This window comes from Drosophila tropicalis, unplaced genomic scaffold (assembly GCF_018151085.1).
Source record: "Drosophila tropicalis isolate 14030-0801.00 unplaced genomic scaffold, ASM1815108v1 contig_4, whole genome shotgun sequence".
Classification (NCBI taxonomy): Eukaryota; Metazoa; Arthropoda; class Insecta; order Diptera; family Drosophilidae; genus Drosophila; species Drosophila tropicalis.
In genome coordinates, this window is record NW_027172862.1 from 1,473,386 (window position 1) to 1,498,086 (window position 24,701).

A 24,701-nucleotide genomic window follows, 5' to 3' on the forward strand; every position below is an offset into this window, starting at 1 on the left:
ATCAGAGAACATCAAGGTTCCAATGTGGACAATGGCCCAATGGTTCAATGATTGAGTGCGAAAACGACTGGACGTGGACATGGACTCGGGTGGGTGGTGCAGGGGGTATGGGGGGAACCGAGGGTGGGTGGTAACAAACAAACAAGATTTCACAATCAGCGCTAGACCGAAAAGTGTGTGTTTGAATTTCAAGTTAAGTGGCAGGATGAGAGGCTGATTGGGCAGAGTCAGTAAGAGGAAGAGAACGAAGCAAGATAGGGGAAGGAAGTCTGTAGAATGGAGTTGTGTCAGCAGCAGCAGCAGCATGAACAGGAACAGGACGAGGAAAACGACGAGTAGCTGAATGACAAGGAGAATGGGAGACGCCTGCCGGATGAGCAGTGATGAGCAGCTTAAAAACGAAAAGGAATTTCAATCTAAATTGAAAACTATTTCTCTATTTTTGGTTAAAATATTTCTCTAAATTTCGATTTTAGATTTGCATTTCAACTAAAATACTCACATCTAATTGTTTGCCATAACAATAAAAGAAATTTTCAATCATAAAATATTCATAGAAGTAATTAAAATTATTTAAATAATAAAACAAACTTCAAATCAAAATATATTAAACGAAACATTCTCAATTAGAGTTCAGACCCCTTTCAAATTGGTATGCAGTTTATATTACACGTAAGAGGAAGTCGTTTTTTAAATTAAATTTTATAATATAACGAATTAGCCAGCTTTTAATCAATATTAAAACAATTTCAACGTCTATAATTCTTAGAATTAAAAGTTACTAGAAATATTTGTATTTCAATTATTGGTGTAAAGCGTAGAATATCATAGTGATTCTGATGATGTTGGCGCCATCACTTATGCCTTTACTCATGTGAATGCACGACTGACGGTTTTTGGCCAAGATGAATAATATGAAAAATGGTATGGCAAAATGCAAATGCATACTATGCCGCCTTCAAGCAAGAAAACTGAGCAACGTTTGACCAAATCGCATGCATTCCCATTCGGCATCCACATCCAATTCTCGGCTCCTGCACTCATTCACATTCAGTTCAGCTTGCCCCAGGGATAGACAGTAGAAGCATGTGAGTGGGGAATTGTCTGCTGATTTCACATGACAACCTGCAGGAGGCAATCGTTGCAAGATTGTCTGTCTCTCTTGCTCTCACGCTACCTCTTTCTATTGCCATAGGCCATGAAAGTGCACACAGTTGTCAACTCTCAACGAGTACACAGAGAGGGCCAAGGCAAAGGAGCTGCTGCCACAGAACTGAAGCCAAAGTTGAGGTTGGAGTTGGAGTTAAATCAGAAGTTAGCTGTCTAAAAACTAACCAGATATTCGAACTAACAGATGCCTGTGTTGGAGTTTAACGATCGCCGCTGGTCATCGTTCTTTCTTTCTCTCTCTATCTCTCTCTTTCTTTCTCTGGGTAATTGAAGCATTCAAAGACAACTAGAGACAGCTACTACGGTTGACGGCAAGAGGAGAAGGGAGGGTAAAGAAGGCGGGCAAGATTTCTGATACTTTGGACAGAATCCAAAATGCTGCAAAATATAAAAATCAAGGGACTTAGTGCAGCTGGCAAATGCATTTTAGTTTTTAGTTCATTTACAGACAAAGTTGCATTAATGAGAAAAACACACCAACTAAGATCAAGTTGCAAAGAAACAAAAACAAACAATCTGGGGAACTTTTCTTCATATGCTAATCTCTTTCCTCTCCTTGAGCACACCGATTATTTGTCACACGTTTGTCTTGGCCCGTGTGGATTTTGTTTGTATGCAAAAAAAAATTTAAAAGAAAATTTTCGCATTGCGCATACGACACGGTGACCCAGTTTATGTATGTAAAAGATAAAAAAAAAAAAAAAAAACAAACACAAATAAAGCTCTGCCTCCATTTACCTCAGTTTACCTTTTGCCACACTATTTCACTGTGTGGTGGGCTGTCGAGAGGGAAACTATGTATATGCATATAAATTATAAATTCTCTTTGTTGATGTTGTCATTTGTTGTTAAACGCATTTTCGGCTAATTAAAAAAGAGCGACAGGGGCAAAAAATGCAAAAGAAGATGATGCAAAAGACGACGACGACGACAACAAAAGACAAGAACCAGAAAGAAGAATGCAAATTAAATGAAGAAAAATGTGTGGAGCAAAGCAGCAGAGAGACAGAGGGAGAGAACGACGACGGCAGGGTACTTGAGGGTTTTATAAACACAACCAAACAAAACGAAAAAAAAAACATGTTAAATGAATCAAAAGCCAAGAACAAAAGCCCCCCTAAAATGGTGGGATAAAAAAATAACAACAACAACAACAAATTTCACGCTGACAAATTATGATTTATGCAACAAAATGTTGTTCCTGCTGCTGCTGTTGTTTGTAGCTGACATTTTGTCACTGTCTTCTGATGTGGGCAGCAAAATGAGGCAACAGCAGCAGCAGCAGCACCAGCGGCATGTCCCCTAAAATTAAAATGACAACAACTCGACGTGTGTCCACGACGCGCGTCAAGCCAAACAAAGTGATTTCAAACTGAAGTGAATAGATTGACATGGAAAAAAGTCAACTAGCAAACGGCAAAACGTGGAAACGACAAACGCAAGGGACAAAACCATTGAAGTCACTACTTTACCTAAATTTGTACAGGTAATTTGTCATGACAAGACGATAAGAAGAACTTTGTTCGTTTACTCAGATGCAACTATTGCATTGGCATCTGTATGAATTCAAGGGTAAATATCGAGCAAAGTTAAAGCTCATCAAAACTGAAAATACAGTTTCTCGACCTACCAATTCTTTCAATATTTTTGCCAACAACAATAGGAAGAAACTTTTAGAAAACCCATTCTGATCAGTTCTGGCCAGACTCGAAGAAAACAGACAATTGGAATAAGTTTTTTCTTCCAAAACTAGGAGACTCAAAAAGTTTCAGTAAATCCAATTCGGAGAGCTATTTCGAAAAGGTAACATTCCTTGCTTTTGATTTGAAAAACTTAACAATTTTGATGGGAACGAAATCTTAAAAGATTCATTAGAGTAAAGTGCACAAACAGTTGACTCAGTTGGAAAAAAATTTAAAATATTGTCCCATCAGAATCTGCCCACAGTTTTCTTTTTGAATTTGAATAATGTTTTAGTCATGAAATTTTTACTTTATTTGCCATAAGAAATCAATTTTTAAAAATATATTTGCCTTTGAGGATTTTCTATAATGTTTTTTGGGCAAACAGATCAAGTTGTTTGTGGCGTGGCAACTTAGAAGTCAGTCGGTAACCAAGTCTTCCCCCCGCTGCACAATTTTCTTTGTTGTGTAGATGGAAAATCAATTTAAATTAAAAGCCAGCAACAAGCAACAACAATAAAATGAAGAAATAAAAACAAAAATCATATTGAAAGGCATCTCACTCTCTGTCTCTCAGTCTTTCAATCTCAATCTCATTCCATTTCTATTCCTCTTACTCTATCTTGGCCACAATTGAATGCGATGTTCGCTTCTTTTTGTGTGTGTAAGTGTGAGTGTTGTTGCCAATCAACTGGCTCCTCCCACTGTTTGCCCCTTCGCTTATGGCCAAACTCAACCTGAGTCTCTGGCTCTGGTTGAGTCAATGAATGAATAAATGGCAACTGTAAATGAAAACAATTCAAATTAAACATGGTCAGAGCTGGGGTGGAGGAGGAGACTGGAGGACAGGGCTTTTGTAGGAGCGTTGAGTGGGGGAGTGGAATGGGTAGTTGGACGGCTGGCCATGTGCTTGAAAAACTGCAACAGAGGCAAAAACACTTCAACGGGAATTGAACAGAAAACAGGAAAAAAGAGCCAACAGCAGCAAGTGTACTTCAGGCTAATATCACAAACGCAATTACATGGCCAGGAACTCCTCGACTCTGGGACACAGTATCTGTGCTGCTGCTGCTGCTGTCCCTCTTACGTGTGCGTGTGTGTGTCTGTGTAAGTGAGTGATTTTTATTTTATTTTACTTTTTTTTGTGGATTTTTTTTTTTGTTTTAACCGAAACAAAAGCAATTGCCCGTTGGGCCAAGCCAGACACTGGAGTTCCCCCTTAGAGTATTATATGGGCTCCTTTGCTAACTGGCATACCAATTCGAATACTGTGAATCGGCTCGTCCCCATGGGGCTATTGGACATTCAATAGGCACACAGACACACACACACACACACACACACACACACACTTTTACACTGGCACTTTTGTCTCAACGATTCACAGGTAGTTGTTTCGTAGGTAGGAAAAGTTTTGTGCCTTTTTTTTTTTTTTTGTTTTTTGTTGCCCATTGGGTAGCTTAACGGAAGCAAGCAATTTAGCTGCTAAAAAGGCCCAGACCGATACGGAGGCCAACGACGAGAGTTGGAAAATGCTTTGGCAATGGGCCCCAGTGGGCCACAGCAACAACAATTGTCGACGACTTTCGTTGTTAATGTTGAGTTCAAGTTCAAGTCTATTGAGCAGCGATTGAATTGCGGTTTCGTATCTCTTTCTCTCTCGCTCATTCTCTCTATAGGAGATAGGGCAAAGATTGAGCTTTAAACTAGATAGATGGATGGATAGATATTTGGCTATAAAAATGCAAAAATTCCCCCAACAAAAAATGAACCGAGCCAGGTTAACAAAAATGATTTGGAGAAAGAAATTTCTATTAAATTGTCTTACACATTTTTGACTTTCAAAATTTGTAAAAATTGGGTGAACTGTGAATGTAAATTTTCTACAATATTGAAAAGAAATTACATTTTTTGATGTTTGCAAGTTTTGGAAATTGTTATATTGATTCGTTTTTGAAGCAATATATTCGAAATTTAGGAACTCATTTTGTTATCGAATTGAGACATTTGAACTGGAGCATTGTGTGTGGAAACTTGATCGATGATTAAGCATACAAATTTCTTTTACTTTCTTTTCCTCGTTTCATTTCTGCAACTATATTTCAAGCTCTATTGTTGTCCCTTTCTCTCTCTCTCTCAGTTTTGGTAATTTGCGCGCTTTGTTTTAATTAAAATTCAAATGCGTTGCAATTTCATTAATTACCAGACACGACGGCTAGCACATACACACATAGGAAGAGAGAGAGGGTGAGAGAGATAGAGAGCGAAAGAGAGAGATACCGTCATGGCTGGTTCAGCTCATGCCACTTGCAGCCATTTTGTTGTTTTTGCTGCTGTTGTTGGGAGGCTTTTGAAAATGGCGCTGACGTGACTCGACTAGCCTTGCCTCTCTGTTGGCCATTGCATGCCAGAAGCGAAACGAAGCATGAAAGCAAAACGCATTCCCCAGCAACTAAGCGCCATTGCCACCTGCCCCATACTATTTGCCACCCTGCAACTTGCTGCCCCTTTGTCCTACCAACCGAAGTGGTGCACCACATTCGCACATAGCATGTGTGTGTAGATATATGTGCGAGTGTGTGTGTGTGTGTCAGTCAACAATTCAATTAACGTGTTGATGATTTTGTGGCATGCAACATCATGGCAACGAGTCCAACAAAAAAGGCCAAAACCAAAAGCAACCAGGAGCCAACATATACATAGATTTTATCCAGCCATTGTTCGTGGGATTTCTTGTTGTTGTTGCTCCTATAATTTTCATCTACAGCATTTTAATGAGCAATTGATTGCATTTGAACGGACTATGATCATTCCGTTGCCTACTTTTCAGCGCCAATTTGTCAATTAGTTTACTCACTTTTCTGTGTGTGTGTGTGTGTATAAGTGATACTTTTTCATACTTTTACGAGCGTCACCAAACTTTTCGAAGCCGCAATTAAACAAATGCTTTTCCTTTCTCTCTCTCTCTCGCTATGTGTCTATCTATCTCTTTCTCTCTCTCTGTTTCTTGCTGTCATTGCCCTAAAGGCAAAAATGCTTAACACTTTCAATTAAACGCATTTATTTTATGGGATTATGCTTAAGGATAGAAAAAGAAGCAGATGGAAAGATGTGACTACTACTGAGACGGTTTGGTTCTCTTGGTTGGCTGGATGGTTACTTGGTCAGGGGTTGGAGTTTAGCGCTTGGCATCGCATATCAAATTTAATTTGCTCATTTGCCCTAAAAGCTTTTAATGTCCAACCAAACCCCACCAACACCACCATTTCCACCTCCTCACCCCCCATTCCACCTATTTGCCGTATACCATGCGAAAGAGATGCCTAGAATGGCATGGGATGGCAAGGAATGTTTTTGGCCTTACCTTAGCAAAAATGCGGCCCCTAATTAAATTCAATATTAAATTGAGCAAAACGCAATTAACTCAAAAGGCGCGCACACAGCAGCAGCAGCAGCACAGCAACACCAACACTAGGGCACATAAACGGAGATAGCAGCAGCAGACGGTGATGAAGGCGACGATAGCAAACGATGGGGCAGACAACTGGCAAAGAGCCAGTGTGCTCGGTCATAGAGAACCCGTACACTACATAGTCATAACGTAGCGCATAACGTATACGCAGCGTTCACCCATTGACTTTGATTTACCACACACACACACACACCCAAGAGAAAGAGAGAGCGAGAGAGAGAGAGAGAGAGAGAGAGAAGGGAAATGGGTGAGAGGTGAGCAGATTGAGATAGGGGTGACAGATGAGGTGGAAGCAAGTCGCAACTAGCTACACAGACATGAACAACATGGGTGGGCCAACCGTCGCCCCCCTATTGTGCCAATGTCTTGGCTTTACCCTGGAACAATTCTACGTAGAGAAGTTTCCCTTAACAACAAATTCAAGTTAGACCTTTAAGACTTGAACCGAAATTCATTAAACAAATTTAGAAAAGTAGATTTTTTTCGTTTCTGTTTCGGGAAATGGTTTCTTATATAAACACTTTCTTATTCAGTTTCCTCAGTCACTCAATCTCATTAGTTAGTGACATAAAGAGAGCAACTAAAGTGAAGCAAGTAAAGAACTTATCAACCTTCCCTCGGCAAAATACTAAAATCAGCTGCAACATGTTAAAATAACGACATCGATATGTTAAACAATTGGAAAATTTAATGCTTTTTTAATGTGATTTGTCCTACTGTGCAAGAATTACGTTTATGAGTCGCTGAGTAACTCGGCAGGCACATTAAACAGTTGCCATTGCCATTGCTGCTGTGCGTTGGTAGTGTTATGTGTTTGTTTGTGTGTGTGTGGGGTGTGTGTGTGTGGGCGTTGAAACAAAGCGGTGGACAACTGGCAGGCAGTTACATAGATAACAATTAACAACAACGTTTGCTACACGTCGCAACACATACACACCCACCCATCTCATGCTCGTTCTCCATCTTCAACTTCACCTTCTGCAGCTCCATCATCATCATCATCATCATCGCCATCATCGTCATAATCATCATTGTGAACATCATTATTGTCATCTGTACCGCTGTTGTTCCTAGGTTTTTGGCTCATGTAACCCGCTGGCAACGTTTTGGCAATCTAAGATGTTGGCCAAAACATTTTCTGTGTGCGTGTTGTTGCCACCGCCACCGCCACCGCCATCACCAGCACCAGCACCACCAACACACCTAACCCCCAACCCCTATCTTTGACTTTGTCTCCTGGATGGTGCCGGAAAGGGGGACAGACCGGGTATTTTTGCTCTACTGGGGGTCTGAGTGTGTCTAAGTCTGATGTATGCCAGCTGATAACAATGCTCGCCAGCGGCAACAAGAACCAACTGCAACAACATGCACAAGTACAAAATTTAATGTCTGCTAATGATTTGTGCTGTTGCCGCATTGTCATCTCCACCTCCTCCCCGACCATTTACTGTTCGTCACTCCACTGTTTCAATATTTCAGAACTGACAAAACTGATGAAACAACCAGGTACCTTAGATTACCAAACTCTTCTCTGCTTATGCTTTTGGTTTAGCTCTGTTTCATTCTCCTCTCCTCCTCTCACCTTAACTAGGCATGTGGCTGGACTGACTGCAAGAGGTAAGCACAAATACCGAACCTTGGCATGGCCATGAATGTGTTTCTACTTACCGTTTGTCAATCAGAAACGAAATGAAATGTCAGGCGAAATGCCATGTAAAATGGGATTAAGTGCAGCATCTCCATCTGCATTCGTAGCATACGCTTCAAATTGTCGAGTAATTGATAAATCGGATAAAGCCAGTCAGCACCCACAGAGAATCTAGGAGTACATTGACAGATAATTTCATAGGAAACACCAGTTAAGGCATTACGAGTCCGCTCTTTGAATGTCACAGTAATTTCAGGGAATTTCCATTCCTAAATGGTAAGAAATTAGCATCATCTTAAATTGTTTCTATTGATTCTAATCGTTATGTCACAATTGTTATCAATTGATTATCGTATAAAAGATAAGCAAACGGTCTAATTGATTGAAATAAAGTTATATGACCTCCAATATCTCTATACTCAACGACTTTGGTTGGAAGAAATATAAATTTCTAATCCATTTTAGGTTTAGGTCTTAGCTAAAACACTATCAAAAAGTCTAAAGCCTTCTGATTAGTTTATGCATCTCTATTTTGCTTAATTATTTTTATTAACCGGTTCTCGCTTTTCGTCTCTGCTGGCACTCCTTGAAATTAATGATGAGGATCAGCAATCTTATCATCATCATCTTCATTAACATGAATCTATAGTTAAAGATACCGCCAGAAAGAAGCTTCTGCTGCTGCTTCTGCTTCTGCTCCTGCTCCTGCTGCTCTCTCATGCATATTCATATTGACCACACACAGACACCTGGTTCTTCTGTTCTAAAGTATTCTCAACTTACGGATAGAAAGAAAATGGCAAGTTGAGTCAACTCAATTGCAATTACATGAAATAGTTTAGCTTATAATTTGATTAAACTTTTCAATTACAATATGCAATGAAGTTGCTTAAGGTGTGCCACAGTGTGCAAGGGCATGGTGGGTTAAGAGGATGATTGTGGGTGTGGCGATAAGGCGACAAGGCGACTGTTGCTGCCTGGACTGCTAATTCCCACAATTACAATTTGCTGGCAAGCAATCAAGAGCAAGTTTCTTTACCCAGTTTGCCAGACGGTGTGGACCTCCCAGGCACGGGTAGAGTCACATGCACCTGTTCCCTGCCAATTGAGAGGCTGCTTTTACAGAAAAGACGTTAACGGTGCGGAGCGGTAAGTTTGGCCATGCGCCAGCAGCCAGCATATGCTGAATGCTGAGACCTGGCCTAGACCTGGCTCTAGGCCTTACTTTCGTTACGTTAAATTTTGCCCATCCCATCCCTGCCCCATGTCTGTGTGTGGTTCATAATCTTAAATTTGCCAGGCCGAGGTTCAGCTTGGTTGGTTGACTGGCTGGCTGGATGGCTGCTTGGTTGGTTGGTTGGTTGGTTGGGACCCCCAGTTTGTTGTCTGCCATGTACGTGCTCATGTGTGCAATGCGATAGAATGTTTTTTCTTTTTTTCTCCGTCTTTCTCTTGGTTTTATTTTTTATATTTTTTTTTTATTTTGTTGTTGCTGCTGCTGCTGCAGGTTAATCTAAATTAGTAAAATATACACAACGACCACGTTGGCTTGGCCCCGGCACAACGGCATTGAGTTTTAACTAACTCAAAGGTAAATGCATAGACAACATCACAGAATGAAAGAGACAGAGAAAAGCAGCATCAGCCACCGCAACGACATCATCGTCAAGCGTCGACAACTCTTCAGTTGATGTTGCTGCCTCTGCCTGTGCCTGTGCCTGTGTCTGCTGTCTGCTGTCGTCTGCTTGCTGTGAATGCGGCTCTGGATGTGGCCTGGATGTGCGGATGCAGATGCCTTGACGCTTCACATCGTCGTCGCCGTCGTCGTCGTAGTCGACGTCTCTCATGCTTAAAAAAAAGGAAGCAAGAAAGAAGAGCCAAACCAAGGTAAACTTTAAACAAATCTTGGCACAAAGCTGCCTAAAAAAAAAAAATACAACAACACACACACAACGCAAAAAAACAAACAGCAAATATTTCTCCAGTGATGACAGAAAGGTAAATGCATCACTGTGATTTAACCGATAATCACACCATCAAAAGAATGTTACAAAACCAACTAATGTTATTTTTAAGATAAGAAAATTATTTAAATAAGTTTTTAAGATTTTAGCAATTCGTAATTTAAAATTAAGTTAAACAAATGTTTTATTTTCATTTGTGGACGTCTATTAAACGCTTTTAATCTTAATTTTCACAATCATAGATAGTTAACTTGAATAGAAAACTATGTTTAAATAGTTTTCAGCCTGAAGTTTGCACTTGAATCTCATCAATTTAAATTCAAAGTGGTAAAGTTTAGACGATCACTATCCAAAAAATTGCTAATTTTAGATTAATTTAATTTCACTCAGTAGTTCTTTGTGTTTCTGAAGAGTTAGACACAGTTTAAAGTTATTTTAGAGACAGAAAGAGATAGAAAGAGCAAAAAAGTGAACAGTTTTCACAGTTTTTTGTTCACCCTGTCACTGCCACAAATCAATTTTGCTCAATTTTAGACCGACTCTGTTCCGGCTTGTGAGTCTCTTGCAGATTTCTTTGTCCTGCTCCTCTCCTTCTTCCCATTTGTTCTGTCTCTACTAGTTTCATTGGTTTTTGCAGTCGAGCAACGAGCGAAACATAAGAGGATTTTCATTAAAGCGCATAAAAATGTATCCCCTCGCCAGCTTCACTCCTCCCTTTTAACTTTGTTGTTTACTTTTTTTTTTTTTTTTTTGTCGAACTGATTGTGAGTATCTTCACTCTACATGCCTATACAGAGAATCAGAGACTCAAAGATACAGGACTGGCACAGCAAGGCAGCGGAGCCAAAGAACAACAAGAAAAAGCCAAGAAGAAAAGAGGGACGGGATTGACGAAGCTGGGTGGGATGGGGGGAAGATGTTGCTTGGAGTTGATGTCGCCCAGCCCAGAGTTTTACCACGCGCCGGAAATGCGCAGGCAAATACAACAAATCGCGCGTGCCCCAACAAAACAGCAAACTGCCTTGGCCTTTGCTCCCCGCTACTCAAACCTGCCGTCGCTCCCCCCTCTCACTTAGTCATACTAGCTTATACACACACATTCCCCTGCATATACCTTAGTGCTTAGCTGTTGCCCCAAAAACGCAAGCGAAGGTAAATAGAGCTTTAAAAATTGAAAGCAGGATATGAAAATCGGTTGCGGAATTGTAAAGTAAAAATTAAGGCCCCTAGAGCTATGGATATTAAGCAATTACTTTAGTAATTAAACATACTAGTCTTTACAGTTAGTTATGTTTTTAATTACTCTAAGTTTAGAAAGTCTTTAATTGATTTTCACGAATTTCCGAGGACTTTCGGTTTCTTTTTAAATACTTTCAATAGTAATGGATTTGGCTAGAAACGCATTTATTTCAGTAATTAAACTAACCCATCTCACATACATACATTCACTTCAAATACTTTTCGAATACCAGAATTTTTTATTTTATAAGTTTATGTGGTAGAATTTATTGGTATTATTTGAAATACATATTTTCAAAATAAGTTGAATAGGCAATTTCTTTTCATGTATTCTGTTTTATCGAACAATAAGTTTGTACTTATACGAAATAGGGAAAATACTTATGATGTATTGGAATTACTTGTATTGACTTTTAAATGTAAACAATAAGAGCAGAAAGTGTCACAACTAGGGAAATTATTATAGAAACTAATTAAATGTTATCTAATGTTTATAAGTTCAAAGTAATTCACCGTGTGTATGCCTTTCATTGCTCCCTAATTCTAGTAGTGATTGTTGAGACTTTTTAGGCGTGAGTTCGCTCCTGTGACGGTTGCTGCTGCCGTTTTCTGTTGCTGTCATTGAACGTGTAATAAATACAACGCACTGCAGCAACATGCAACTGCTGCAACATAACCAGAGAGCAAAGTCAAGTACATCGTACGCTGTAGTATCATTTGCACGTACTTGTCACTCGAGTCGACTATACCCTCCATCGACGACCCCCTAACATAAAGTCCCTACCACCTAAGGGCCATGGGCTTTCAATGTTGCTGCTAGCCAAAGTCTCGACATGGTTGCTGCTGCTTCTATTGCTGCTGTTGCTAGTATGCCCTGTCAATTGCCAAGGCCTAGTCAAATTCTCAGTTCATCATCATGGAAATAAAAGTTGCAGATGATGACAACGACAATGATGATGATGATGATGAAGAAAAAGAATGGAAGCAGTAGTGTCGTCTTCTGATTGACCTAAGCGTACATTATATACACTTGGCTGGACTTGGAAGCAGGGACAATCTTTTACATTACTTGCACACTTTGCATAAAATTAATATCAAAAAACTGACTCTGGAACTGAAGACACTGGATGCTTTTGCCTTCTGGCTGCCCTCCCTCCTTCGGGCCGAGCGTCTGCCTGACCTTCCTTGATGTTTCCGACACAGTTCATTGCGAGTGTTTTAACGGCCGCCACATCCGCCGCCAGCTTTGCCATTCACAGCATCTTTTCGTCTCACTCTCGCATAATTCGCTTTTTATGTATAACTTTTTGCCATTTCAAATATTTAATTTTGAAAAATAATTTATTCATTTCCGGCCATGGACCACGGTATCACCCGCACCACTCATCTTGCTGCTGCCCTCTGTTTTGCCGCCTATCAAGCAGAAACCATTGGCTCACTTTCTTTTTGTTGATGATTTTCTTGGCATTCTTATTTATTTTTTTGTTATTCATTTCTTTTATTTTTATTTTGGCCGGGTTATATTCTGTAATTTAAGACTTCCCTCAAAAGGGTATATAAATGACATAGATATTTTTGGCATTTACCTTTAAACTCAAGTCATCGATCTAAGATCTCTAAGAAGTGTATTGGCCTCCAGATATCGCCATAGAGTACACTATGTTGCCTATTTGTTTCTTATCTTATCATTTAAGTGTAGAATTTGTACAGGGTAAAACAAAATCGTTTTGTGCAAAGCAATTCATATAATTTTTGTTTTATTTTTTTATTTTGCTGATGCTGACAAACCGCAATTTCATTTGCTTTTGTTTTGCCTGCGGTGCATAGGAGGGGAGTATTGGGCAGACAAACGCGTAGGAGTTGGGGGCAGGGGGCTGGGTCGTCGGGGGGTACATTTTGTAGGTGGGAAATTGAAACTGAACTGTAATCAAAGCTTGGCTATTGATGTCATCTCATCATCGTCATGAGCATCATCATGATGAGCTCTGGGCACTGAGTGGGAAATGTAAATGAATTTCTGCTTCAATTCTCACACATTTTACAATATGAATTCATGAATGGGAGGGAAAAATTGAATATTGCTTAGGCGTTTATGGTAAAAAGGCGGGGTTAACAAATAAAAAATCTATATATACTTTGATACTTGAACATATTCTACCCTATGCACTGTTATAATTAAAATATTAACTTTTACAAGAAGATTTGCACAATCAAAAATCAATAACAAATCAATTCAAATTAACTAAAAAGCATTGACTTGCATGTTTATGTACATATATGTATATGTACTTATACTTAAATTATTGGTAATTTGCATTGCCCCCGCCGCCACTTACAACCAATTACCGCCCGCGCTCACGCCCTCGTATGTTTATTGTTTGAAAAATGCACATAATTAACTTAACAGCCAAAAAAAAAAAGGAGAAAAAAACCAAATTGATTGCACACATTTGTGCACTCAGCTTAAAAATGCATTCAATTTAATTATCACATATAAATTTTCAACCATACCGCCTCCCCCTCCACATTAGCCGACCCAGCTTATCAGCCCCTCCCCCCCAACCACTCTCATACCCTGGGGCAAAATCCACGACACGACGACGACAATTACTCGTTGCTGCAGTTAATTGTGCGACTTTTTGGGGTTTCCGAACAGCAACAACAACAACAAAATGTATTGAACAGCAATTTACGATTTGTAATTGTTAAATGACTCAAATGGCTGAAGCTTCGGCTGCTGCTTATAAAAACTCACAGAATTTATCGATCATTTAACTGCAAATATAAAAAATTTTAATTGCACTTTCCTTTTTATAGGTAAATTTGCATTATGTTAATCACAATCAAGAGCTTTTTCTAAACACCGCACAATTTACACCTTGTCTGGCTTGTGGCTTTTTTGATCAACTAGTTATTTAATGCATAAATTTTTAATTGAAAATCGACTTTAAGATATCCTGTATATAAAAAGAGAGAGAGAGAGAGGAAAGAAGGGTTTCTCGTGGGAAACTAACAAATCTCGTAAGGCTTAGCTTTTTCTTCACAAATTCCCTTTCTTTAAACATTTAAGAACCCATCAAATTACCAAGAATTGTCTTAAGTATAAAGATCATTGCATATGATATATGTATGTACATAATTTAGTCAAAGAGACTAAACGGAAAAGTTATGATGGTTTCAAGTTCTCTTTTCATTCAAAAACTACCTCAATCATCAGGGGAACTATTTTCTAAAGCCAAGTTTTATTGATCAGGAATATGAATCTTAAAAAAATTATCGATAATTGGCAATTGTAGGGTATTGACAATTTAAGTTAAGAAATGACCTTCAACCAGGCAATAATAAGAGGTCAAGGTTCATTCATTCTCTTCAAGGACCAATTCAAGCATACTTCAAATAACCTTTTATCTTTCCTTGTTTTTTACCTACAGTATATACCCTTTAAATTGTTTTCGTAATGAGTATACAGTAAATGTTTCTTGCTCTCCCACAGTATATTGATTCTATAACTATAATGTTAGATATTGCCTTTTTTGTTATTGCTATAAATAGCATTTTAATGAAGTGAAAAATGCGTCAGATTTTATTTGAGTGCATTTTATTGTTTATGGCTTTGTCTATATACAAACATATATGTATTTGTATGTGTGTATGTCTTTTTTTTTTTTTTTTTTGAGATTATTTGTTTTTTGTATTGTATCTGCTGCCTTTTGTAGTCATAAATTATGCGTAAAATATAACAAAATCACTTGTTAAGCTGTTGACAAAACCCAAAAACCGTAACGAACTCAAAAACAAAATGACAGTGCAAGCCGAAATGAAAATTTTTATAATATGTATATAAAACATTTTGTGCAAAAAATTTATTATTTAAATGTTATGTAAAATGCAAAGCACATGCATGTGTATGTATGTATGTATGTATGTGAGTGCAGTTTGTGTGTGTGTGTGTTTTTTTAATTAGCCTGCATTTTATGGCAATCTACTCCACCACCTCTACCATTCCCCTCCTCCTCTTTCTTGGCGCTTTCGCCCATTACTCATTATGTGCCACAACAATGCATCATCATTTAAGCCTTCATTAGTTTATCGGCCCATTGGCAACTGTTGGGTTAAAGAGTTATTAGTGACAATTTAAAATTTCCACATTGGTATGGGTGTGTCTCTCTGTTGCTGCGTGTGTGTGTGTGTTTTTTCCATTCTTTCTTGTTAACATATTCATTTGAAAGTTAATGAACTCGTCAATTAATTTTCCATTGTTTGAACAGGCAGCAAAACCACCGCTGGGCAAATGACAAATAATTAAATATTATTCGATTGTGAAACAAGCCACAAAATTTTATTAAAATTTAACATTTTTCAGATGGGCAACCTCTCACACTCTCACACTTAAAGTGAATTATTAAAGAAACACAAATATATTAAGATTTTTCTTAAAACTGTCTAAATAGATCTTTTTCTAAAAGAAAGTCTAATCTAGGATCTATAAGATACTATAGAAAACAAAAAGTCATGATAAACATTTGTAGAGTTTCTTAAACTGTTATTAAAACCAATCAATAGAGAGAAGAAAGTCGTTCAGAGATATATAGTAAGTGTTATATGTATATAGTTTATATGTATACCCTGTTTGGCAAGGGCATCTGACTATTATAAATCAAATGGATGATAGACTTTTGGGATAGGGACTATTCGTCATTATGACAAGGCTGTCAGCAGTAAGATTTCTCACACTCTTTCCTCTTTCTCTGTCTCTCTTTCACACACTCTCTCTCTCTCTCTGTTTTGGGGTTCCTTTTTTGTTTTTTGTTCAGTCATTGGCATAAAAACCACGCAATTTGCTACACTTTTAACACTTGCACGGCTCAATGAAGTGCAACGAGACGCAGTGCCAACTCACCCAGCCCAGCCCAGTCCCCTTGTCGCACCTTACCTCCTGCATCGCCTGCCCTTGGGCGCAAGTCAAAGCGAATACCCTAAAGCAAAAACTACGGTATGGCAATGGGAAAAAAAGAAGAAAAATAAAGAACCCCAAAGAAGAGGAAAAACTGTAAAAAAGGGAAATGGAAACTGAAATGCTTTTGCATGATTCTGCGGTTATTCTACAGAACCAGCCTCCACTTCCTCTTGCTGTTCCTCCTGCTTCTCCTCTCCATCTCTGGCCATGATGCACCATTCCTCATTCGGCTTTCGACCGCTATGGCATTCCGCTCACTCACTGACTGTAATCGAATCTGTGCTTTCATTGCCCCTTCCCCCGTCGTCTTACCCCTCTGACTACCTCTCTTCACCCCTTGAATGACCATTTGGACGCTTTTATTTGCCTGGCTTTTCATTTTGCAGTCAATGGCTACGCTTTCGCGCGTTTTCCCAACCGTTTTTAACTGCCTTTTTACCAACTCTGCTCTACCCTATCCCATTCTATCCTTGGTTTTCCCTTGACCTAGCTGACCACATGCAATTCAACACACACACAAATGAGGGGCAAAAAAAAAAAAAAAAAAAAAAAAAAACAAACAAAACAAAGCAAGCCAAATGAAAGAAAAGGTCTTCAAATTGCAACAGAAAATGCTGTAAATGTAACCGAAATAGACAAAAGAAATGATGGCCATTAAAAATGCTGTGGCGCCTAAAAAGCCACACCTCCCATACCGCACAACACACACACACAGACATCTCCGCCCTTGCATTTAAGTGTTTTTGTGTTAAAAGTCTTTATTAGTTTATAGCTCACTTTTCGTTTAGTTCTTTCATCCCCTCCGCATGACGACAAAAATATGTTGAAATATTATAAACTAAACTGAAACAAAAATTCCAATTGGAAGTAATTAACACTTTTTACTTTTTGGTTGCGGAGGGATAGAAGAGACAGCCAAACAGACAGGCAACAAATCGCAGCAAGTTATTAACAACTCCCCCTCCTCCCACTCGGGCAACGTTTTCCCGACCATCCGGTCTGTTTTTCTCCCACTGCCCAACTTGGAAAAGAGAAGGAAGGGTAGTGGGGGAGGGGAAAGCCATTACAAGTTGCTTGGAGAATTAATTTGTGAATCTATTCGAGATACATTCACTCTCGACATTGACTCCCTGCTGTTTCGTTGTAAGCATTCACACACGCACTCACACACACACACACACACACACACACACACTCACTTACTCACATACAAGCCATTTAAGAATGGTGGCAGCTCGGGAAATTCTGCATCGTAAAGTGGAACTTTGGAACTCAAGCTGGCTAACTCATCAATTCACAAAACAGAGAGGGCTATCATTCGTTTTACTTATTTCGAACGTCTAACGAATTTTTAGTTCCACTAATTTGATATCGGTTTAATAATTGAGTGTTTTTAAAAAGAACATTGCATTTGGATTTGGTCTTACAGCTAATTAAAATGTAATGAGCTTAGAGCTTTCAGTTCTACACAAAGTGTCCACAAAAGAGTACCACAAGGGTTAAAGTGTCAACTATTATAGTATTACAATTTGAAATCCCCATGTTACCCGTTTGAAATGTTAGAGTGTGTAGCATCAACAACAATTTCAACATAATCTTTGTAAAGCTTTCATTTTGGTGTCTTGCCAATATTGGCTAAATATAAATCTTACATTCTGATTAGAAAACATTAGACATTTCCAGTTCATTAGACTTTCCTTATAGACACATCGATTACCTTTCGATAAGTCCCTATTTAGGTGTTTGTTTAACGCCAATTTCCTACCTATGTATTTCTAAGAACTTTCTAAATTTTCTAGAAAATCTTTTCATTTAGTTTCTCAGAAAGTGTACAATTTAATTTCTTGATTTAATTTACTTTAGTAACAATACTAAAGTATCAATGGTAGAAGATCTTTAGTTAGAGTATAATAAAAATCAACAACTTTCGAATGTTTAAAACACTCACACACACACACACACACACATGTGTGTGTATGAAAGTGCTTCTGAATTTTTGCAATAACGTTTTCCAACCCCTTCTTTTCTCACTTTCCAGCTATTTTTCTTCATTAACAACAACAACAAAATGCTTTAATAGTTTTTTCGTGCCTTTAAATTTATGTGAATCTCATTGTAAGCGACAGCGTATTCGATTTGTAACTATTCTCATCTGAGGCCTTCTTCTATCCCCACCATCCTTTCATTTTCCCCTCCCCTCACCTTGGTTACACAACTCACCGCGCTGTAAAGTCTTTTTTGGCCAGATTGCTATGAAAATTGCTTTTAAATGAAGTTCTGTGGCGGCCTCTAAACAACAGCAAATAGAAAACCAAGCACACAGAACTAAAAATCCCAAAAGACGGAGAATGCGAGGAGGTTAGTGGAGATGAAAAATCTACTGGCCAAACATTTTTGCAATGTAATCGCAATAGTTGTTGTTGTTGTTGTTTGTGTTACCTGTTTTTCGGCATAGAACAAAGCATTTGGCAATTAAAATGCCGCCTGGACGATGGCTTTTTTGGAGGTCCCCATGCCACAAATACGAGAAACAAGAGAGACGAGAAGCTTGCCGCAATAAAATGAGAAAAAGAGACAGAAAGAGAGAGAAATGCTTTTATTCTGATCTATTTTCGGGGTAAACCTCAAAATTGCATTTTCATAGACAGTGTTGGAGGAAAAGGGCTAGATATACGTAAAAGAGCTAGTGAAACTAAACTCAGCGATACTAAAACTAGCACACGACCAAACACGAAGGAGCAAACGAGACGAGAAAGAAGAAGATGATACAGAAACATACACAGGATAAAAGCGCAAAAAGGAAGCAGAAGCATTGCCAACATAAGTCAACACTAATTGCAATTTGCAGCTAAACACAAGCACAAGCAGCATGTGTGTGTGTGAAGGAATGGATGGGAATGTGTGAAGCAAATGATGGGGGACCATATGGGGGTCAGTTAAAAGAGGGTTAGAGGCTCTATATGTATGTATGAATGTATATATGGCATATGCAAAGGGATAGCATAAAAATAAACAACAACTGTTGGAATTTTTCAATCTCTTGACGGTGTCGGCGGCTTTGTTTGCAAGGGTTTCGTTTTTTTTTTGTCTAAAACCGAGAGACAGAGAGCAAAAAAGCGTAAAAGAGAAAGCTTTATCAATGGCAGCGACGGAATGAATGAATATATGAATGAGTATGAGTAAGAGTATGAGTTATGAGTGCGAGTGAGTGCACACACACTTGCAATTTAATTTGCACAGCTCAATGCAAATGAAAAGAATTCCAAGGAAATATGAAACATAGGAATTTCCTTGTAGAAACACAACAAAAAAACCAAAAACAACGACAATTGAATGCACTGCAAAATTTATCAATGAATTATGAATAGAAACAAGTGAATAATCTTATAAAAGCAACTAATCTGCAAATAATTTACTCTTTATATCCTTACCATATACACTCTTTCGGATATACTCATATACACTCGTATTCTAATATATTCAAAGGCCTTTTAGATAGAAATGTGACCCTCTATATGATTTGTCCTTTAGATACCGTAATATAAACACAATTCAGTAGCGTATAAAATGTGAATACATTAAGTGTTATTATGAATAGTAATCAAATTGATTAAAAAGTATGAACAGATGAATATCAATCCATATAATAATCAATATATTTGGGGAAAGGACTAGGTTTCCGTTTACCTTGTCAACAAGAATGACAAGTAATTGATGAATGAACATTTTAATATGTCTTCTACAACTTTACTTCTTATCGGTATCAAGTTAAAACATTCAATAATAATTGAGGTGATACCACATACTTTAAAAATAAATTAAGAATTTGGAATATTCTCCACCTCTCTCTCTCACTTTCTTTTGCTCTGTGTTTTTGGCTATGTCTGAGGCCAAAAATGAATTAGCAAGACGATCCCTTCTCAATTTCCTTCCCTTTCTTTTTTACCATGGGCAAACTCAACCCTGAGTAAACCCCATGGGCAGGAGGGCAGGCACTTTGCAAAACGAAAACAAAACAAGAAGTAAAACAAACATTTTGTTGGAACAGAAAGAAGAACAAAAACAATTTGAAAAACAAAGTATAAAACATCAAACTTAAATAACACGAATTTTGCATATACCCATTATCATTTGAAAACATAAATTTCAAATCTTTTAGATTCGCGATTTAATTGAGGATGAATAAATGGAAATTTAAGTAATTTTTGGCATAACATTTTATAGTCATTGAGTTTCCAACTTATTCTAGCAGCCTAATATAACCTTTTATGTAGAGGGTATAAAACAAGCACCAAAATACACGTAAAATGAAACTGAACATTTTTTGAATTTTGAACTCTGGAATAAAACTGAAAAGCGTAAAAATTAATTTAAATATGTTTGTACAAGAGCAACAGCAACATGTTTTCTTTTTGTTGTTAAGGGTATTCCATATTTATATAGAGTAATAAATTGCATACCCATGAGGAGAAACAAGGAGACGCTGCTAACAGTCCGCCATCAAAATTGGCAGCCAAAATGAGAAATGAAAAATGCGCAAAACACACACAAAAAATGTATATAAGAAAATGTAGCAAAACAATTTTGTTGCTCCATTTGGTTGGTGGTCAGTGGCTACATTTGGCCAGATTGTCTACTTCTACTTCTAAATGTTGTTGTTGTTGCTATTGCCATAAAATTACAATTTAAATTTTTTTCAACTAATTGGAGCAACTTCCCAAAATGCCAAAAAAAAAAAAAAAAAAAAAAAACCATAGAAAACCAAAAACCCAAAAAACAAAACAAATCACTTTGAAGTGTCTCGGTTTTTTCTTTTCTTTGGTTTTATTTTTTTGCTTTTTGCTTCTTTTGGTCTTTTTGGCCACAGCTGCAACAGCAAAAATTATAAAGCCAAAAACAGAACCATAAAAAACATGACTCGATACGTTGGCAGCAAAGAGGAGAGAACGCACGATACGGTGGTCAGGGCGAGGCAACCACTTCCATATGGGTTGAACAAAAAAAATCAAAGATTCGCGTGGGCGAAGGCGAACCACAACAAGACCACAGAAACCACAACGGAAAAAAAGTGCTTGAAAAGCCACGTTTAGCTCAACAGTTGCGTTGATCTGTGTGTAAAACAATTTGATACCCTTCAGCCAGCAGGCATATTGATTTCCATAATAAACTTACAAAATGTTCTTTAAATCGTTTAGTTGGATAGATCAAGTTATTAAAGAGCCTTGCTATCCTGCCATCTTTTTACTGGATTCAAGAGACTTTACTGATTTGTTAGGTCTTTTTAGGTAAAGTACTTAACCACAGAGTGTCCTTGAATATTATCAACATCGAATTCAACATATTAATTGTGGAAGAAGAAGACTCAGTTAAACTGACTTAATTAAATCCAATTTCTTTCTTTTCTTTCAGTTTTATCTACACTAATTGAAAATAATCTTCTTGCAGACAAATCAAAAGAATAAAGCAAAGTGATCTATATATAAAGGATTATTTCGATTAAACTTAATTGACTTGAACCAGTTAAAATAAAAGGGTAAGTAACTGATTTCATTTATAGTAACAGAAACTACAACCTCTCAAATACCAATATAAAGTAATCCTGGCAATTTTTAAAAAGAACAAACTGAAGATTATTTAGAGGGTATAAAAACCTCGAAGCCTAGATTTACAAATAAAGCAAAAACTTAAAAATGAGTTGGCAATGTAAGACAAGTAGCTGCTAGGGCTGTCAAGTGGGCGTGGTAAGTTCTGTTGCTGTCGTGATGCGTTGCTTGTTGCTGGTGCAAATTAAAAAGTAATTGTATGAGAAAAACTCAGAAAAAAAGTCAGAAACAGAATATGCAACATTCTGGAATGGTTTTCTCTTTTTTCTATGTTTTGGTCTTTATCATGTGGAGTAGGAGTCGAGTCGTGAAGGGTTGCAAGGTTACAAGTTGCCAACTTAAAAGCCAGCAACGAAAACAAAACAAAAAAATACTAATTGTTGTGAACTAAACGGAAGTCTTGGAACTACTGGACAATGCTCAGAATGTGTCTATGTGAGAGTGTGTGTGTGTGTGTGTGTGGTAAGTTGCTGGTAACGGCTGCATCTCTTTTAGGGTTGCTTGCAAAAAAAAAAAAACAAAAACAAAAAAAACATTTAATGGTCAGTAAATGCTCTGGAGAGCAATTAGTGAAATGCAAGTAAAAGTGATAAATGAATGCAGAGTGAATGGGATAGCATTATCGATAGGAAATACTTCAATTACTGGAATATAAGTATATCATAGTAAAACAAAAAGTAATGTCTTTTGCATTTTTGACAAAAGCATTCAACCTCAAAGGAGACTTGAATTCATTACTTAAACCCTTCAGGATCAGGCAACTCAAAATTATTTGGAGCTTATATTTGTTTAGTTTCCAGTCTCTTGTGAACTTTATCGTTTCATATATCTTCTTTTGAGAGTCAGAGATGTGGAAAATCTATTTGTTCTGTGGCCTTTTTTTTAATTTTGAAAAACCCTTGCTCTTGGCACAATAATAACAACTAAATAGCGAAAATCACATCCATAAACCGAGTTCTTGCCCATACTCTAGTTTTGCCACAACATTCCATTCTTCCTCAGGCGTCGGCAACGAATGTCGGCGTTGGCGTCGGCGTTTTGGACGGCATGTAAATTAAGTACAGTCTCGAGTCCTTGCACTATACAAAGGACACTCATTATGCACTCTACCATATAAACCCATTCCGTTGGCTCTCACACTCTCCTTTCTTTTTCTCTCTCACTCCCGTTCGTGCTTTTTGCTTGTTCTCTATCGCATTTTGCCAAGTTTTTCCTTTTATATAGATTTTATATATATGTATGTGTGTGTGTATTTTTTTTACATTGCATACTTTCAGGCTCGCCAACAACATGGACCAGAAGGAATAAACTGCCAGTGGAATTTTTCTATCCGTTATTCTGGCTGTTGTTCTTGTTGGTGTTGGTCTATTTTTTTTTTTGTTTTTGTGGGTTGTGCAATAAATTGTTGCATTTTTCTTTCTTTCTTCCTTGTTGGTGTTTCATTTTCTGTTTTTCTTGCGGTCTGCATAAAAAGGGTTTTCCAATCTGAAACGTTTTGCTTCTTGTGTTGCAGCATGTGCAACAATTTAACTGTGGCGGCAAAAAAAAAAAAAAACGAAAAGAGAAAAACTAACCATGAGAAACATTAAACCGGTAACTAACCCACAAATAGTTGCAAGTCAGTTTGTAGCCACTCTCCACCCACTACATCCCTTGACCACCTGCCCCCCGCACCCCATCCACATAGTAAGGATTTGTTAAATGCGCACAGCTGTCTAGGATTACGGTTGCTGGGTGAAACGATGGCTTTGGTATTTGCAAATTGTAAACGCAACGAATTAGTCTCAGCCGCACTCACACAGTTACTCCCCCGATCGCGGACTACCCCCTTTAGCACAGTCAACCCTCGCTGAAGGGTAAGGGCGAAAAAACATATGAAAATCATGCAGAGAACACTGAAAATAAATGTAATAAAGAAATAAAATCTCAATGGAGTGTTTCTGACCCTGTCTCTATACCTCTCTCTCTCTCTCTGCCTCTCGCTATTTATCTATCTCTGTGTGTGTGTGTGTGTGTGCATTGCTGTCCCTGTCCGCTTTAGTAGTGTCCATCAATGCCCTTTGGTTTGTTGGTTTTGGTTTTCATTGCCATTTCCATTCCCGTTCCCGTTTTTCCATTTCTGTCTCGGGTTTTTCGGGTATCGCACATTTCTCGATTGCAGCCCAAAAATTTAACAGATGGCGCACATTAGATGCGCTTCACTCGGCCCCAGAGACCAAAAGAAGCACAACAACAACAACACGAAAAAAAAAAATTGTGTATAAGCCCGCGGGGCAAACCACGCGACATGCTGCGATACGTTGGGGAGTTATACATACATCCGCACAGTGGCTCAAAAATAATTAAACTTAGGCTTTGTACATTTTACATTATATTTTCCACAATTAAATTCATACAGTTCAATATTTTTCCCCAAATAACCCTATAGTTTTATACCACTGTGCCAGTGCCTGATATTCTGTTCTCGGGGGAAGCAAAGAATTCTCTCTGTTTCAGTTTCAGTTTCGGTTTCAGTAGTGGAATAACTGTGCAACCGAAATCGAAACAAATTGCCGGTGAATAAAGCAAATCTAAATATTAATGTGCGACTCAATGAGTTGGAAGAGAATTCAGTATGCTGAGAGAGAGAGAGGGGAGAATGGTTGGGGAAACCTTGGAGATAAGCCACACGACTCAGTGCCACGCTGTGTGGCAGGTAGACCAACAAAAATTGTATTATTGTCCGAACATTTCGCGTTTCTCTTTCAATATTTACTTCGATTCTGCTTCAGCTTCAGCTTTTTGCTTTACAAACGTAAATCTTGCCGGGTTTCCAGTAGCCGACAACACAACACAAAAAAAAAAGGAAGAAGATGAAGACCCAAAGGGAAGGGTTCTCGCGTGGGCGTATAGTTGGATGAAGGAGTTGGTAGGCAGGGAAAGGGAACTGCTACTGCTACTGCATAATGGATGGCCGCGAGTCCGGC

At 38.1% G+C, this 24,701-nt stretch overlaps 1 protein-coding gene across 2 annotated transcripts in view; it reads right to left on the reverse strand.

Moving 5' to 3' along the window:
- The window catches only part of NetB (Netrin-B), a 56,859-nt gene that overhangs the window by 27,749 nt on the left and 4,409 nt on the right, over nucleotides 1-24,701 (reverse strand). The window contains exon 2 of one of the 2 annotated variants that reach the window (XM_068285259.1): nucleotides 9,718-9,820. The exons of the other annotated variant lie outside the window; for it this stretch is intronic. Within the exon in view, the coding sequence (XP_068141360.1) occupies nucleotides 9,816-9,820 (5 nt within the window). The 3' untranslated portion in view covers nucleotides 9,718-9,815. Of the gene's footprint in view, nucleotides 1-9,717; nucleotides 9,821-24,701 lie in introns of those variants that run through there. 2 annotated transcript variants of the gene reach the window in all.